Below are 17,446 nucleotides of genomic sequence, written 5' to 3'. Positions count from 1 at the left end.
GATTGGCTGGGGGGGCACCATGACTCCTCGCCCAGTCGCCCTGTGTAACCCCGGGGGCTGCGGCCCGCCCCCTGGTCCTCTCTCTAAGGGGGAATTCACAGGAAAACGATCTGCGCATGCGCGGGCATGTTTGTGCCCAAAAATACACTTGCGCAGCTGCAGCAGGCCCAACATGGGGGTTGTGTTCAAACATCACAGTCTGCTCCCTGAGAAGAGGGGTATCCCTCTTTGATTGGCCTTTATCTAAAGTGATATTCAGTAGGTGTAAAGAAGGGATAAAATACCATAAAAATGCAGTTTGGACAATAAAATATAGGGTCCGTTTAAGGAGGCAAACTTGTGTAAATACTTTTTGAAATGATTCTCTCCAGAACTTGGGTCCTTATGCTAAGTTGCACCTTATGTGGCTGTTTCAGAGTACTCCGGATTCTGGCACTGAAGGAAGCGGAGGCACACTGTCCAACCATCTATGGTGGCACAGTATGTTCCAGAACCACCAGTAGACACACAGACCGAGACACACAGACCGAGACACACAGACCGAGACACACAGACCGAGACACACAGACCGAGACACACAGACCGAGACACACAGACCGAGACACACAGACCGAGACACACAGACCGAGACACACAGACCGAGACACACAGACCGAGACACACAGACCGAGACACACAGACACACACAGAAAGACACACACACACACACTGACACACACAGAAAGACACACACACACACACACACACACACACACACACTGACACACACACACACACTGACACACACACACACACACACTGACACACACACACACACAGAAAGACACACACACACACACTGACACACACACACACACACACACACTGACACACACACACACACACTGACACACACACACACTGACACACACACACTGACACACACACACACACACACACACACACACACACTGACACACACACACACACACACACACACACTGACACACACACACACTGACACACACACACACTGACACACACACACACACTGACACACACACACACACACACTGACACACACACACACACTGACACACACACACACTGACACACACACACACTGACACACACTGACACACACACACACTGAGACACACACACACTGACACTATAGGAATATATCCATTCACGCTACAAATACATCTTCTCTGTTCTCCGGTGGATACCTCCTAACCGTTTGGAAAGTCGCCCCTCGAATGCCAAAAGTGATGCCATGTAAAATACTAGTGCGGGTAACATTACTTAGTGAAAGCAAATTAGCAATGCAGGCCTCCTGGTTCCTCTGCAGGTGACATCTCTGCCTATGATCAAGTGAGCCGGTCCTGTTTGTAGAGGTTTAATGCTCATATTTGCTCTTCGGCTTGTATCGTCAGCAGCCGCAGGATAGTTTACCGCTTGTATGCTGATGATGATGCCATGCATTTTAGGACTAACAGCGATGTTGGTATTCACTGCAAAATTAAAGGGTTCTTTCACACCCGCTGCAGTGGGTCAACCAAAATAGTCTTTACCATGACCGGGCTTTCAGGGTTGGGAAACTTACCTTGGATTCGCCCCAAATTCCCTCTCGCAAGGTCAGACATGGAGGTATTTGTCCTTCCTTCCTTCTTCATCACGTTAGTTACCTCCAAGGGACACTCACCACTACTACAAACAGCGCCATATCACTCACATGCTTGCAGCGGGCATTTCTTGCTTGGAGTTCTTCAGTGGACTCTCGTAGGACCCCACTGCTAAAAACAATGTCCATGCTCGAAAAGAGCTCAGCGTTGCTGCCCAATCCATCCTCGGCTTTGCCGTCACTCGCCGCTCCCATGAGGATCCATTATCTGTTGGCCAAGCAGAAGACTCGCTTCATAACCCTTTGTTCTGTCCATTAATCTCTGCACGGTGTTACACCTGAGATCCTTTTCCAACTTGTACTACCTTACCCCAGGTTCCTATTCCTGCCACCATCAAGACCTCAGCAGTACAGAGGAAGGGCCTGAACTTTCCAGGTCCAGCCCTCTGGAACTCTGTGCCTTTTCACAATGAGAGAAACTACAGGACCATAAAGGGCCACCTTTACCATAAAAAAGCAGGTAAGTGTGCCAGCAAGGGATTTATTCATGCAATTTGTTTTAGTTATTTTACTTTTTACTAAGGGCAAACCTAAATGATATGCTTGCAGAATGAAATCTTATTCATATAATTTATCTGTACACAAAAAACTCGTACAGTTTTAGTTCTCCAAGGCCGTCAAGGGTTGATTGGGGTACCCATTTTACTTTTCACTCACCTTTACCATCAGGCACATGGGCTGAGGTGGGCTCACCTCAAGATTAAATCACTGGTCCTACTCCCCAGTAGACCACCACGTGCTTTTCCCTTGAGCGCTCCGAAGAATCTGTCTGCTTTTGTCGGCGCTGTAAAACGGATACAATAAATCAGAACAAAGCGTTTCCAGATATGGTCCTGTTAATAAAGTCTTTCTTATTGAGTTGACTGGGTTCAAGACCTGAGCAGTTTGACGTCTAGCACGAACAAAAGCTGTTCTTGAACATGGTTAAATAAAAACAGAAGCAAAAAGGGGGTTATTTACATTTATAAGAAATGACACCAATAAGGCATGCAAAAATAAATGTGTGCCCGCCCTGGGCATGTTTAGTGCATATTGTGAAAACCAAGAAAATATTTTTGTGTTTTTTAGCCACACTTGAAACCCCCCAGAAATTCTGCTGCACAGACCTGCCCTCGTTTAAGAAGTGACAGGTTATTTCCAGCTGGCCCGAGATGGCTGCCCCTGCCCATAAGAAAGGGAAATAGCCTTCTGATTTAGCCCTGCATTTGTGTTTCGTTTTTGCTCTGAGCAGTTTTCATGCAGTGCACATCTGGGCCCGGGAACTTTCTGCTACTGGTGAAAATGTCTCCACCCTAAGTTCCCATGGTGGTTTTCACACCTGCTGGTATTGCAGCAGACGAGTGTTTCTGCAGATTCACCATGAGAACGGAAGTGACCCATAGACTGTGTGGTTAACGTGTGGTTGATATCACTCACATCCTGGTCTGATCTCAAGTCAGATTGTAAGAAGAAGTAAAATGATGAGTTTACATTGAAGTGACTCAAACTCAGGAGAGGCCTTGAGGACACTATGGACCTGGGGTATTTCAGAAGAAAAAAAGAGAAAATGGTCCCTCTTAGAACAAGGATAAGGCAATGACAATAAAAGTAGCAATAATGATAATATAAACCAATGTTTAATAACAATTATCTAGTCAACAACTTATATAGAGCAATGAGAGGCATCAGAAACAGTGCCAGTGAGGTAAATGAAGTGCTCGATCAAACGTGACACACACTAGCATGGCAGTATATGTGTATCACCCAAGGTTTGAAAAGGACACGGCCTGTATATTCGAAATGAGGTAAATAACACAGGTCTGTCATGAAAGTCGACATGTTTCGACCTCTATGGGGTACGGACGGGATCATCATCAGGACTCTGATATTTAGGAGACCGTGAAGATCATCAAATTGATATTAATTCAGATGTGTAACCAGAGTGGGCAAGCGCTGTACTTAATTTATGGAGTCTACAAACTGAGTCCAACAGGACGGAGGAGCAGAATTCTGAGCAGCTGTAATATGTTGTAATAAAAGACAGACATAATTGGTCATTGTGCACGTCTGATTGTGATAGTAATATGAGGAGGCCAATGAGGAGGTCCATGAGAAGGATGGTGGGGCAACAGATTACTGGGACAGGGAACAAATAAAGTCCAGTCAGGACGGGGAAAATGGCAAAATCTACGAGTGCGACAGCAAATGTCAAAGGCGAGTAATGATGCAATAATCCGCGTAGTGCCGGTCCGAATGAGACAAAACAGCGTGTCCAGCTAGCTAATTGTTAAACATTTTTTTAGATTATCAATATTGCCTTACCCTTCTTCTAATAGGCTTAGATTAAAAGGATGTGCTCATGGGGAAAATAACAGTAAAAGTCACGACCTTTTGTATCATCTTTCTGTCCTTGCCATCTTTTAATGAAGTTGAGGAGGTCACTGGAAGAAGATAATTATTGCAAAGTTGAGCCCTGGAAGGAGCAAAGGCAGCCTTTTCTGTCCTCCCAGCTGACAGGAATTAGGGCAGATGTTTGGGTTACCTGCAATCGCTACACATGATTGGTGGTCCTTCCTTAGGGGCGGGAGCTGCGTCAGTTTGCTGGATAGGTCATTTTGCTCTTGTCCTGCCCCCCCCCAGTCACCCCCCCACATCCCCTAATTTCTGGTAGCATACTGGTGTTGTTGCAAGCAGGAGGCGAAGTATCCCATGGCGTATAGGTGGAAGAGCGATTACAGACCTTGCGGTTGTTTGTTTGGTATCAATGACGTGGAATCTGTGCTGCGCCTCCTTTGGGCACAGGCAGGATGGACCTCCGTGCTGAGCCGTGGCACTGGGTCAGGGGAGTGCGCCATTCCAAGGCAGACATTGATGCGTAAGGCTGGCATGCTCTTTCCCTATACCCTAGAATGGAGCTGGTTTGTATAGCCTGGTGACCAATGAGTCTGGTTGGGGAAGGTGGCATGAGCTCACCCACACATAATGGTGCCTGGGCTGCAAGTCTAGATGGAGGGCATTTAAGCGGTGGGGCTGAGTGTGTTATGGTGTGGTGCTTGGAGAGCAGGTAAGGAACCAGCCCAGTTAGCCATAAAGGAGTCGGGTGGGCAACACAAGTTTCAACACTGAAAGTCCATGAGAAATATGTTAGTACACCCATAAGGTGTGGTGTGAGGGTGGTCCACAAGGCTCAGACTTACCTATGCAAAGGGTCAAAAGACCAGCTGGGTACAAATAGAAGTGACAAAAAAAGACTGGCACAGGCGATCAGTGCAGAGGTGTTGGGGCACAAAACTGCCCCTTGCTGATGACTGAAATTAAAGCAGGGTAGAAGATGGAGCGGGCCGGTCATATCCCCCACCCCACCCCACCGCACCCATTCACCCTACAACGCTCAACAGTCACCGCAAAGACCAGGACTGAGCAGACGGTCCATAGGATAGCCCCCTTGCAAGCAGTCCGTGGAGAGTGTAGATAAAACGTGGAGCACGCATACAGCCAACAGTGGTCTATGTTAAGTCTCCAAGGGACAAACAGTGAAGATGCTGCAGGATGCATTTATGTTAGTGCCAGAATGCTGGCGGAAAGTACTGCAAGAGTTGACCTGTAGCTGTGATGAGGAGGATGGTGAACATACATGATCCTGGGCCCCAGAGAAGCTGCTATGGAAAGAAGACGTAGCCAAGCAGGACTAAGGGTGGGTTGAAGGATATGGGGAAAAGGAGAAGGTGCTGAGATGTGTGAGAAGCCTTGCAGTGAGGACAATTATAAATGCAAAGGACTAGAAGTTGGGTCATCTGTGAATAATGGCGAGAGTGAGTGAGGGCGGGAGAATAAAAGCAGTAAAGCAGAGTGACCGAGTTAGGGAGAATGACCCGGGAGAAGTGTCAGAGTCTCAGAGTGCAGGTGAGAGCAGATGTTTGTAGGGGAGCGCCTAGAGAGGGCCTTCAGGGCACACGGTGGATAATGGAGGGGATAGTCTTGGGTCACCTATAGCTTGGAATGAAAAATCAAGTAAAGACAGTAGCACGTGGGGTGTAAATATTCGTGTCATTGGCCTCTCTTGATCACTTTCCCAAAGTTAGGGAGGAGTGTTCAAAGGTGGGGGACAGAGGCTCTGTAGCTAGCAGCGTAGAGTGTGAGTCAAAGAAAAGGGATGGGGTGCAGGTGAAAGTAGGAATGCAAGAAAGAAGTGCTGGGAGGGCAAATAACAAGGGAGAAGGAAAAAATAAGGAAGAAGAGGAGAAGCTCCCCGAGTGTTACTAAGTCCCAAGGGTCTCAGCTTACATCCAAGATGAAGATAAAAATACTAAATGGGGGAGATTGTTGCGAATTAAGTGGGAATTATGGAGGTGGCTGCAGAAGTAACTGGCCAGGAGCCTAGGGTGCCTATCAACATAGAAAGCCTAGTGCTCTGGGATTGGCCAAGAGCCGAGGTGCCTACTAACATAGAAAGCCAAGTGTTCTAGGACGAACCAGGAGTCTAGGGTGCCTATTAACATAGAAAGCCTAGCGCTCTAGTTTTGACCAGGAGGTGAGGGCGCCTGCTAACAGTGGAAAGCAATTGCATCGGGATTGGGCAGGAGCCATGGGTGCCTCCTAACATTGAAACCTAAGCGCTCTGTGATTGGCCGCGAGCCCAAGGGGGCATGCTAACACAGAAAGCAAGCGTTCCGGGATTGGCCAGGAGCCTAGGGTGCCTCCTAACATTGAAGGCCAAGCGTTGGCGTTTGTGCTTTACATCAGCATGTACTGTGGATGCTACCCATAGTGATGCGTTGCTCCGATGCATGGATGTTCTCAGCCCCACAAGGGTGCATTTGTAGAACCAGGTGTCTTTGAGATGCAACGATGGATGACGAGGGCTTTGGAGCCACGGAATGAGGCTCTTGGAGGTTCTAGTGCAAGAACTGAGGCAGGCGCAACAGCTGCTGGACCAGTTGCATTTTACCCGCATGGCTGCGAGAACAGGCTGGTACGTTTGCGGAGAGACGGTTAATAACTTTCCACGCTAATTTCAACATGTCTTCCATACCCCGTCCCGTCTTCACTTTCCACCCGACCCTGACAATATTGGACGCCTGCTATGCTGTGCTTAATTTGAGCTGGTTGTTGACGGTGCTCGGCACCGGCACTTAATTGTCGATACCGGAACTTATGACAGTCTGCCACATGGTGGTGCTGTCTATCTAATTTATAGATGAGGACAAAAAGTTGTCCATTCATTCAATATACATTAAAAATGACTAAATCCTGCTACCCAAGCCATTGTTATAGCTTTGAGGGAATAGTCTGAATTGTCACACTTGTAGGAGTGTGAGGGTTAGTTTTTGTGTTTGTGGTGTCATTGGTAGTACTGACAGAGGCAATGGGTGGTGCAAGCTGCAGAGGCCTCGTGACGAGGGCTTTGCCACTTATTTTTTTTTGTTTTTGGACAAATTAAGCACTGTGCTATGTTTGAGCCAAATGAATCCCGCCCACAAAGACGGTGGCAGGATATCTGACAGGCAGCTGGAGAAATCTAACCATCGGCGTATTTTATCCCAGCCAAGTTAAGTGCCTAAGTTATTGTTGCGGTAATTGTGTCGGTTTGTGCTGTTCCTTGTTCTTCTCTATACATTGACTCCCCTTTCCAAAACTGGGTGTGTGAATGTGCAATGACTGGGGCCAAAAGCTGTGTTTTTTCAAAGGTTAAGCGCCCTCCTCTGAGGTGGTGTCGGTGTGGGGTCCCCCCTGCGGCCTCTGACCCTTCACTGGCGGGCGTGGGGTGTGGGTGACGCGTTAGACACTACTACGGTGGCTTGGCTGGGACCAGGCAGGCGTTTGGTACGTGTGTTTGACATTTCACAGGACAGCTCGTGTTTCTGCGACGCTGACCTGGATGCCACCTAGATCAGTAGCTACATTTCTAGTGTGGGAATTTCCAAATGTCACATATGACTTGCCACTAGTCTAAAAGTAGAATGCATCGTATTACTGACTGAATGTCCAGGGCGCCACCTAGTGGCGCTAACCAACACATGCCCCATGTCAGCACTTAACACATTCTTAAATGGTCTTTCTGTGGAGGGAAAAAATTAATTTCTCTTGGTCCAGTCCTGATCCCTTTAACAAACACCAACAATAGACATTCTAGGATGTTTTTTTCGTTGGTTTGATGATCTCAACTGGGGTTTTGACGTCGATTGTGACATTCGTCACCGTATGGTCCCTTTAAATGACAGTGGGATTTTATGCTGGTCACTTCTCGCCTCCTGTGACCCTGTTACAGCAGGCTGTGAGGCAGGGACGAAAGACATGCATAGTAACATGGGCTACATTCACTGGCCTACATATGGAACTCATATATGCAACAGTATACACCGAATATAGAAAAGTTTTTTTGTTTTCTGGGCACCATTGAATTCTTCTGAACCTGAGGAAATGTATTTTTCAAATATTTTCGTTTCAAGCTTTGAACAGAAACTCCTTGTGCCTATAATTACGTTTCCCTAAATAGTTTTAGTCTTTTTATAGATAATAATTTCTACACATTATTTCATATTATGCAGAATTTCTATCCATGCCGACACGTGCTTCACAACGCTTGTTGGTTTTTTCAAGGTCTTACATTTCTCTCAGAATTTTGTATTATTCGTTGTCTCATGAAAATAATTTTTCATTTGTCCAAACTGTATTTCCTATTGTTTTGTGTTTTAGGAGACCTTTCCATTTTTCCTCCAGTATGATGACCTTCCCATATCCTTCCATTCTTCGTCTTTACTTGTCCCATGATGACTTTCATAAAATCCTTGCTGTGCATCTCTGTATTCATGAATGTGCGGTCTCTCCTCTGCCCACAGGCTCTGGATGGTAACTTCAACGACCATCTGAAGGACTATGTGATGGCGTTCAGCAGGACTGAGCTGGAGACATGCCAAGCCGTGCAGACCACATTCCAGTTTTTATTGGAAACCTCCAACCGGGTAAGTCCATTCACGCCAAAGCACAATATGTACCACTATAGCCTTAGAGCCCACTTTAGCGGGCTTTACCAGCCCTTAAAGGCCAGCTCCAGCATTTCGACTCGGTCCTTTAACAAAGGAGCAGGCCTTTAATGGCTGGTAGAGCACGCTACGGAAGGCTCTAAGGCTATTAGAACATTCCGCTACTAGAGGGCAGAATGTTGTAGTATGTAAAACAAAGGCCCCACGGAGCCCGGTGGGGTTGAAAGCACCAGCTGTGAACAAACATTGGAATGTTGATGCTCAGAGCTTCGACCGGCCATTAAAAGCCCGGAGCACTCCATTGTCTTCAATGCAGCGCTCAACATTCCAGTGTCCTAATACACAGTATTGTGTACCTCAATGGTAGGATGCGAGTGCCTTGGAAAAAGGACAGTGAATTGTTCTCTTGTTGCTGCAGTCTTTCCTGCGCTGCTTTTCTTGAAACCGTTTTAGAGGTATGTTAGAAAGACACGGTATGCAGAACACATACTTTGGTTTTCATAATGTAAAATGTTGATAATTTCTGCTCAAAGCGAATGAGTGACAGCACGCTGAGCCCTGTTTTATCCCAGTTCTGAAAACTGCCTTGCCGTCTTGCCGTGAGCATGTATGTTGTTCGAGCAGTTTGTATTAAACCTAGGTATCACTTCTTGTATTGCATTCTCCTTATTTTACACAAAATCCTCATTCTTGCAGGCCTTTTCGTTACTGCTTGCACACTTCTGTTCTATTCCCTACAGCACTGCAGTTGTTCAGTTTTAAAAATGCTAAGTATAGTTTTCTACTTTTGTATAAAATAATTATAAAACTCAGTCAACTTATTTCTTATATAAAACATTCTCAAACCATTTCACTCCAAAATCTAGCATATATTAAATTTTTTTGAAAAGCACAATTTATCATTAGATACTTTACTAATACTGAGTTGCGTGAATTTAAGTTTCCTCGAGAAAAGTTGCTGCTAGATTCCTAAGCAAGAGAGCCTTAATTTTGTAGGTCTTGCGTTAACCAAGACCTTTGATTTTACTAAATGTATTTATAATATACTTGTAGAGGCTTTCTGCTAGCCCTCTTCATCTATTCGTCTGTTATGTTGTTCACATTTGTTTTCACACACTGCATCATAAAGCATGCCGCAGTAAGTCAGTCCACTTCAGGCATTGGATACTTCAATGTGAGTGAAGACACACTGCTTTTTCACAAAGTAGTTCTCTTTATTCGAGGGGCTAAAATGGCACGGTGTACTTTTTGAGGCAACAGCATATTTTTGCTTTTAGTCCGTTTTTTTTTTGTTGGTTAGGGCCCAGCACTTCCCCAACAATAAAGTTAGAAAAGCAATCACGAAACTTAATAAGCACTGGCAAATCCAAAAGGTTTACAACAGGCTCTTTTGGCTTTGCCAATGCTTGTTTTTGAGTAAAATAGCACATCCACACACTTTGTGACCCCACGTAGGTCTAATAATTTTAAAGTATTTTGTATGTTGCTCTTTACACACACACGTCGATTTGAAGAATGTGAAGTCTAGCTAGTACGCACGAACTATAGGGCCTGGGAGGTATTGATATTTTACAGGCAGGCTTCAGGACCAGTTATCAGTACAGTCCATCGGTACTGCATTAATATGCAAGCTTGTACAGCAGCTATTCCCAATTGACCCACGTTGATTGTTCCTGCACTGCTTTTACCCTTACGTTTTTTTACACATCACATTTGCATAGGGTTATAACGTGCTTTCTACTGAAGTCCTCTTAAGATTTGTTTAGTAAATTACGCCAATTTCCCGTTATGTTTTCGATCTTTTGGAGGCCGTACACAACACCTTTGCTGATGGTACTATATTTATTTAAACTTTTTACCAAACGTACCTTTGCGTTTGACATTATTGGCGTTCTTCCATCCACTAGGTTGCTCCCTGCTATCCCCAGCACGCACCTTTTGTCTTTTTTTTTAAAGATTGGCATAATTCCTTGTCCTCTTGTACTCGAACCGCCTTGTCACCCTTTCACATCACTGCCAGCACTTTTGCTACTTCTAATAGAATATTGGAATGTGTTTTTGTATGCCAGTTTGTTTATATTTGACAGCCAAGCAGTTTTGGGAGCATTAGATTTCCAAAAATGTCCATAAAGCGACAAGACCTTGTCCTTAACTATAGGCAACGTTGCTTCGCATTATTGATGTCAGTGCCATAGTTCATGACCCATGGAGCAAAGAGTGGGATTTTCACCTTACAAAACCTCCATCAGTCTTCTGACCAAACACCACCCCTAATGCCATGCAGGTGTTGCACTCCAAAGGTGTCCACTGGATGCAGCTGATGATCAGGACCCAGCATAGCACAAACAGGTATGCTTCTGTATTCAGTATCAGAAATGTACCCCTTGATGAGAAAGAAATCAGCAGGAGTAGCACATACACAAAACCAACCCCACCACGGTACTCGGCTACTCAGTCTCCTTGACTCAACGACCAACTAACCTTCCAACACCAGGGTCATAATTACCACTTGAGAGGCACACTCAGAACACTCACCAATGCGTAGCATGACAGACCACCCTCCGCTTGCGGACACAGAACCAGTGACAAGAGAAAAGATGAGATAAGGACACATTTTATTAAACAGCGTTGTGCCCCCTTCAAGAATTGAGGACCGGACAAGAACACAGAATGCAATCCCTATACGGGGGTAACTTGCGAGCAAACAAAATCCTTTTTAATTCTCCGAAACACCCTCCTCTTCAGGCTCCGACAGAGGTCAAGAAACAACAGCAATTGGTGACCATCAAAGCAGACTTCTAGGGCCAGATGTAGGTAGGACTTATTTACAGATTCTTAATTACCGAATTTTACCGATTCGGTAATTAAGAATCGGTAAATAAGAAGGGGGGACATGTAGGAGCGCCAGGACGCCCCTTTGCTGGGGCAGCTGTGCGCCCAATGAAAGTTATTAACATAACATAACGTAACATTTACCGAATCGGTAAAAATCTGTATTTACCGATTCGGTAAATACCGACCGGTAATGCCCATTCATTCCTATGGGCTTTGAAGCCCATAGGAATGAATGGGCATTACCGATTCGGTATTTACCGAATCGGTAAATACCGAATTACACAAGGGTGCAGGGGGTGTCACTTTGACACCCTCTGGCACCCCCAAAAGAGGCTCGGGTGCCATGTGGCAGGCATACCTGCCCTAAGGGCAGGTCTGCCTGTCATATGGCATAGGTGTGCATGCACACGTGTGCATGCACACCGGAATCGGTATTTTACCATCAAATTGATTTGATGGTAAAATACCGATTCTGTAAGGCTTGTGGGACTCAGAAGAGTCCCACCTACATCTCAAATTTACCGATTCAGTAAATTTACCGATCGGTAATTTTACCGAATCAGTTACACATGCCCCTACATCCCATTTCTGTAATACCGGTCGGTAACGGCCGAAAATACCGATTTTCGGCCGTTACCGACCGACCTACATCGGGCCCTAAGTTTCTTAACATTATGCAAGATCCAATTTCTCAGTTCCTAGGAACACCGAAGAGCCTGAGATCTTCCGATTTTGGTTCCTCTGCCCTCACTCCCTACTTTTGGATGCTTTGTAGCGAGTCTGAATACTGGTCGCTGTCATGCATGTCATCGGGTGTATTCACACCATGGAGGAGCTTCCATCATCATCTTCTACATCCATCCTCAGAATATTCTCGACCACGCAGTTTTGTGTTTCTAGGATACATTTGTTGGAAGGCGGCAAGGAGGCCAGGATAAAGTGAATTGCGATAGTTGATTCTGGCATTCCCAGTGCTTCCACACAAGTGCCCAATGCGAAGGTGGTAAAAGGTAGCACAGGTTTCAAAACATGCATGTGCTGGAAGCAGCCACAACCCATTATATCTACTCATGAGATTGAAATCTTCTATCTGTCTTAGTGACTTCCAAGCTGCAGTGCAGACTCCTCTTCGTACTTATCTAGATGGTGATACTGTTCTTCCAAACACTGCATTGATCAGTGATTCAAAGAAATCTGAACTCATTTGCCCCATCCAAGGGCATCGCTACTGGCTCCTTCACAAGCATAACCCTCAATGCAATCCACTCTAAACGTCCACTTTACCTGGAGAGCAAACTCCCAATTTACTGGCACAAAGTGGGCAGCAAGAGGCGAAGAGCTTAAAATGTTTGATTCGCAAAACTAGAACAACCACATCTAAGCAGGTCTTCTCTTGCCTAGCTCGTTGCATAGTACGTAAAATACAGTTGTGCCATTAGCCAAGCGAAGATTACAGCAGGTGCAGGCAGCACCCTACACCAAATGGCAGCTGACGGCTTGAGGAGCCTTGCTGCGTGGCCGGTTCTGCATGCCCGGAATAACCCCCGCGAAGCATGAAAGAGCAGCGTCGCTCCCCTGAAACCAGCTCATGGCATCAGCTTGCATGAGTGTGCACCTTGTGCTCCTTTGGTTACAGAGCCAGTTAGGGATTCTGTGATCTGAATCCAAGAAACGATACAAACGTCTGTAGCCGTATGCTAGGTCGATAGAGCAGGCAGGGATTGAACCTCCATGCAATGCCAGGAAAAAATAGCAATAGAGTCCTCCATCATACTTGGAATGGGTAACAGCTATGTGAAATATCATGTGCAGTAAATGTGTTGGCAAGCCCTTGCACAGGTCAACAGCGCCAGCAGGCTTGAGCATACACCGGGAGCCAGAAGCGAGATGCAGAAGTGGTGCCAGCTAGAGACACCTGGGTCTGGAGTCCAAGAAGAAAACGAGCCCATCGACAGGAGGGCAAACCACACTCCATAGACCGGCACAGAGGCCAGAAAAGTTGCACAGTCATGAAACAGAGGTTCAGAAACAGTATTTTCAGTCGCCCATGAATAAATAGTTTTGAGTGTGGGGACAGGAAATTTGGTTGGGAGGCACCTTTGCCAGGAAGACTGATATAACATAGAGTGTGTTCCTTCTATATAATGTTGAGTAACTATTTCCTAAGTGATTCAGATATTTTTTTAGACTCGTTTTTTTAGACCTGTTACATGATGTATCACTGCTTCTTCAATACTGGTAACAACAGTTCTCCAAACGGGCAGTCATATGCAGGTTTCAGTCCCCATCAAATTAGCAGGGCCATCATCAGGTCAAATATTTTGAAACAAAATAAGAAATGATGGCTCATGAAAATATCATTAGCAAGGTTTTGATCTGCCTGTAAAGTTCGAGTTGTTACCCCAGAGGGTGTTCTGGCACGGACAGTGAGGGCCTAACTGGTTGAGAAAGCTAGCAAAGTTAACGACTACTAAACCAGAAGGCACGGGCAGCCAGGTTTTCAGGGATTTCCAAAACTTTGGTGGTTTCAAAAGAGTCCTGAAAGAAATAGGAAACTTGTTTGTGTTTGGCTGGCAGGTAAGGGGTAAGGTGTGGATAAGTGTGGCTCAATGGTTAGAGCGATTCAGAAAAGGGGGTGGTGATGAACAGAGTGCCTGAATTAAGCAGACCACTCTTACCCAGTCCAAAGATCAGGGCTTGATCCATCACCGTTTTTTAGCTCACTGCACCATCCCAGCTCAGAACTTGGCTATATGCAAATTAGTCTGTTCCTGTCCCAGTGCATGATGGGAACAGGGCAAACCAAACTACCAAGCCAATTCTTATACTGGGAAGGAAACAAGCTACCGGGGACCGGTTTCTGGCATTTCAGCCTCGTCGTCCCGGCTTGCTTGAATCCTGATGGTGCAATGAGCAAGGGACTCACATCTGAGTATACCCTTCCACGCTTATGGTGGACAAAATGATTCAGAAAAGGGGGTGGTGATGAACGGAGTGCCTGAATTAAGCAGACCACTCTTACCCAGTCCAAAGATCAGGGCTTGATCCATCACCGTTTTTTAGCTCACTGCACCATCCCAGCTCAGAACTTGGCTATATGCAAATTAGTCTGTTCCTGTCCCAGTGCATGATGGAAACAGGGCAAACCAAACTACCAAGCCAATTCTTATACTGGGAAGGAAACAAGCTACCCGGGACCGGTTTCTGGCATTTCAGCCTCGTCGGCCCGGCTTGCTTGAATCCTGATGGTGCAATGAGCAAGGGACTCACATCTTAGTATACCCTTCCACGCTTATGGTGGACAAAATGATTCAGAAAAGGGGGTGGTGATGAACAGAGTGCCTGAATTAAGCAGACCACTCTTACCCAGTCCAAAGATCAGGGCTTGATCCATCACCGTTTTTTAGCTCACTGCACCATCCCAGCTCAGAACTTGGCTATATGCAAATTAGTCTGTTCCTGTCCCAGTGCATGATGGGAACAGGGCAAACCAAACTACCAAGCCAATTCTTATACTGGGAAGGAAACCAGCTACCGGGGACCGGTTTCTGGCATTTCAGCCTCGTCGGCCCGGCTTGCTTGAATCCTGATGGTGCAATGAGCATGGGACTCACATCTGAGTATACCCTTCCACGCTTATGGTGGACAAAATGATTCAGAAAAGGGGGTGGTGATGAACAGAGTGCCTGAATTAAGCAGACCACTCTTACCCAGTACAAAGATCAGGGCTTGATCCATCACCGTTTTTTAGCTCACTGCACCATCCCAGCTCAGAACTTGGCTATATGCAAATTAGTCTGTTCCTGTCCCAGTGCATGATGGGAACAGGGCAAACCAAACTACCAAGCCAATTCTTATACTGGGAATGGTTAGAGCGGCAGACCCTGATGCAGAGGTCTAGCCCGGGACCAGGGTTCAATTCCCGCCTCGGCGAGTCACGTGCTCAATTTCCTCGGACCTGATCATTCTCGCCTCGGTGCCTATTCTAATCATGGGTCCCATTCTGCAACTCTGGGCAATAGCTTGCTTAATCTCCACAACGGCCCCAACAACGCTAGGATGCCTGGCTTCACCTTGGGGGTGCCCAGGAGTGGGTACTTCACAGGGAAAAAGCCAGGAAGGGTTCCACAGCGGTATGCGTACAAGCGACGAGATGCCTCATGGGTGATTTGTGCGCTATACAAGTACTACGCATTTACATTTACAACGTCAGCAGGGAGGGGTGTAGGGTCAAAACATATGCTGAGACAAGAGCATTGCCAAATGCAGAGAACTTTGAAAAAAAATGTTTCTCACTGGGGTGCCAATATAGGTTGGGGAGAAGATGAGAAATAGAGGAACTTCTAGGAAGGTTGAGAAGAAGGCGAGCACCAGCATCCTGAACTATATGAAAATGGGCAATGATGCCCTTGTCTGTCCTAGATATAAAGAGTTGTTGTTATCAAGCTGAGCGATAATGACGGACTCTACAACAGTTTTCCTATAGTCATACAGAAGGGCAGCATCTTGCTGAAAAGGTCACTATAGCAATTAGAGGCCACACGATAAATCTTGGTGGAAAAGGATAGGGTATCGTTGGGCCAGAAACAAAGCATCTTGATAGTGTGGGAAGGGTTGGGTGGGGCCCAAGGTCAGGTGGCCACCATAAAGACCATACCAAGGGAGGGATACCAAAAAATCCGTACTTCAGTCTTATCGAAGTTCAACTTCAGGTAAATTCCATCATTCAGCGAGCCACGTCGCAGAAACCGGTGCAGATCCCTCCCTGTCGTCAATGCTGACAACAGTTTGGGTGAAGTAGAAGAGAAGCATACCCAAGCCATCAATTTGTGTAAATGCATGACTGTAAAGGGACTTCAACCCATCTCGTCCCTTTTAATTAGCATTATAAATAGAATCCCAAAAATATGGCGATACAGACTCATAAGGGTCGAGCTTGCAACACGTCTGCAACCTTCCTCAGTAGGGATGCAGATACAAAAGCCTGCACCCCGGTGTCTTGAGCCCGCCGCAGCCGGTCTGCGGATAGCCTGCTGAAAACAGACCAAGCCACCCACCTCTTTGGCCAGGGTTACACTTAACAAGCACACCCCAGCCAAGAGAACCTGAACCTCTCCAGGGAAATGTCCGAAAAATATGAAACTTATTCTGGAACTCACAGATTGTGGAGTCTCCTGGGGAGGAAAATCACAGGACAGGGCTTAAAAAGTCGAACAGGAACAATCGACATTAGAGAAATTTCAGGGGGGGGGGGGGGGAGTGGTGAGAAAAGGTTATGGGAAGCAAGGACTTTTGACAGGTGTGAATCGCCAGCAGAATTGCTAATTGGAATGTTCTAACCAGACCGAGTCATCACCCTGAGGAACCATCAAGGCTGTCCTTTTCTGTCTCTTCAGGTGGTTCGAGAAAACAATCTGCAGATGTTTGTGCAGGACAATTCTGTGTTCCACAAAGCACAGCCCTTCCAGTTTCAGCCCAGCGACAGCGATACGGTAAGTCCTTTTACCAGTGGGTGTGAGCTGTGTATGCGTTACTTACTGTCTTAAATGACATATGTACTTGATAATCCGGAACAATTGTGTTCTTATTAAATACTGTTGATAGTGCGGTTGTTCTTGTGAGTTTACTTTTGGTTACTCTGTTTTGATACTTCCTGGAAATTCAAGATCTCTGGTCTTGGCTTAGTTTCACAGTTCATATCCACATTTCTAAGAAAAATGTAAAAGTAAATGTTCTATGATGAAAGAATTCTAAGGGGGCCTGGCTTCCTTTACTTTAAAAGTCAGTCCCATTTCAAGATGTATTTCCCGTTCACGAAGATTAATTGTTCATAACTTCGAAATACGTAGGAGTGAATTTCTGCAAAACTACAAGCGTATATGGTTTCTTAAGAAGTAGGACATCTGCTTTCTCCTAGCACGAGGGGAGCGAACTAGCCTGGGGTTTCATCTTCATACTATCTGTTAGGCATTGTGATCCAGTGTTA

General features: G+C 46.0%; 1 protein-coding gene across 7 annotated transcripts in view; it reads left to right on the top strand.

Annotated features, from left to right (window-relative positions):
- Positions 1–17,446, top strand: part of FCHSD2 (FCH and double SH3 domains 2) — a 502,468-nt gene that overhangs the window by 378,665 nt on the left and 106,357 nt on the right. For all 7 annotated transcript variants that reach the window (XM_078658542.1, XM_078658546.1, XM_078658544.1 and 4 more), the window contains 2 exons: positions 8,482–8,604; positions 16,857–16,952. In XM_078658542.1, the coding sequence (XP_078514668.1) occupies positions 8,482–8,604; positions 16,857–16,952 (219 nt within the window). The remainder of the gene's footprint in view (positions 1–8,481; positions 8,605–16,856; positions 16,953–17,446) is intronic.

This window comes from Lissotriton helveticus, chromosome 8 (assembly GCF_964261635.1).
Source record: "Lissotriton helveticus chromosome 8, aLisHel1.1, whole genome shotgun sequence".
NCBI classification, from domain to species: domain Eukaryota; kingdom Metazoa; phylum Chordata; class Amphibia; order Caudata; family Salamandridae; genus Lissotriton; species Lissotriton helveticus.
Note: the sequence above shows the minus strand (reverse complement) of the source record. Positions and strands in the feature narration are given on the sequence as shown.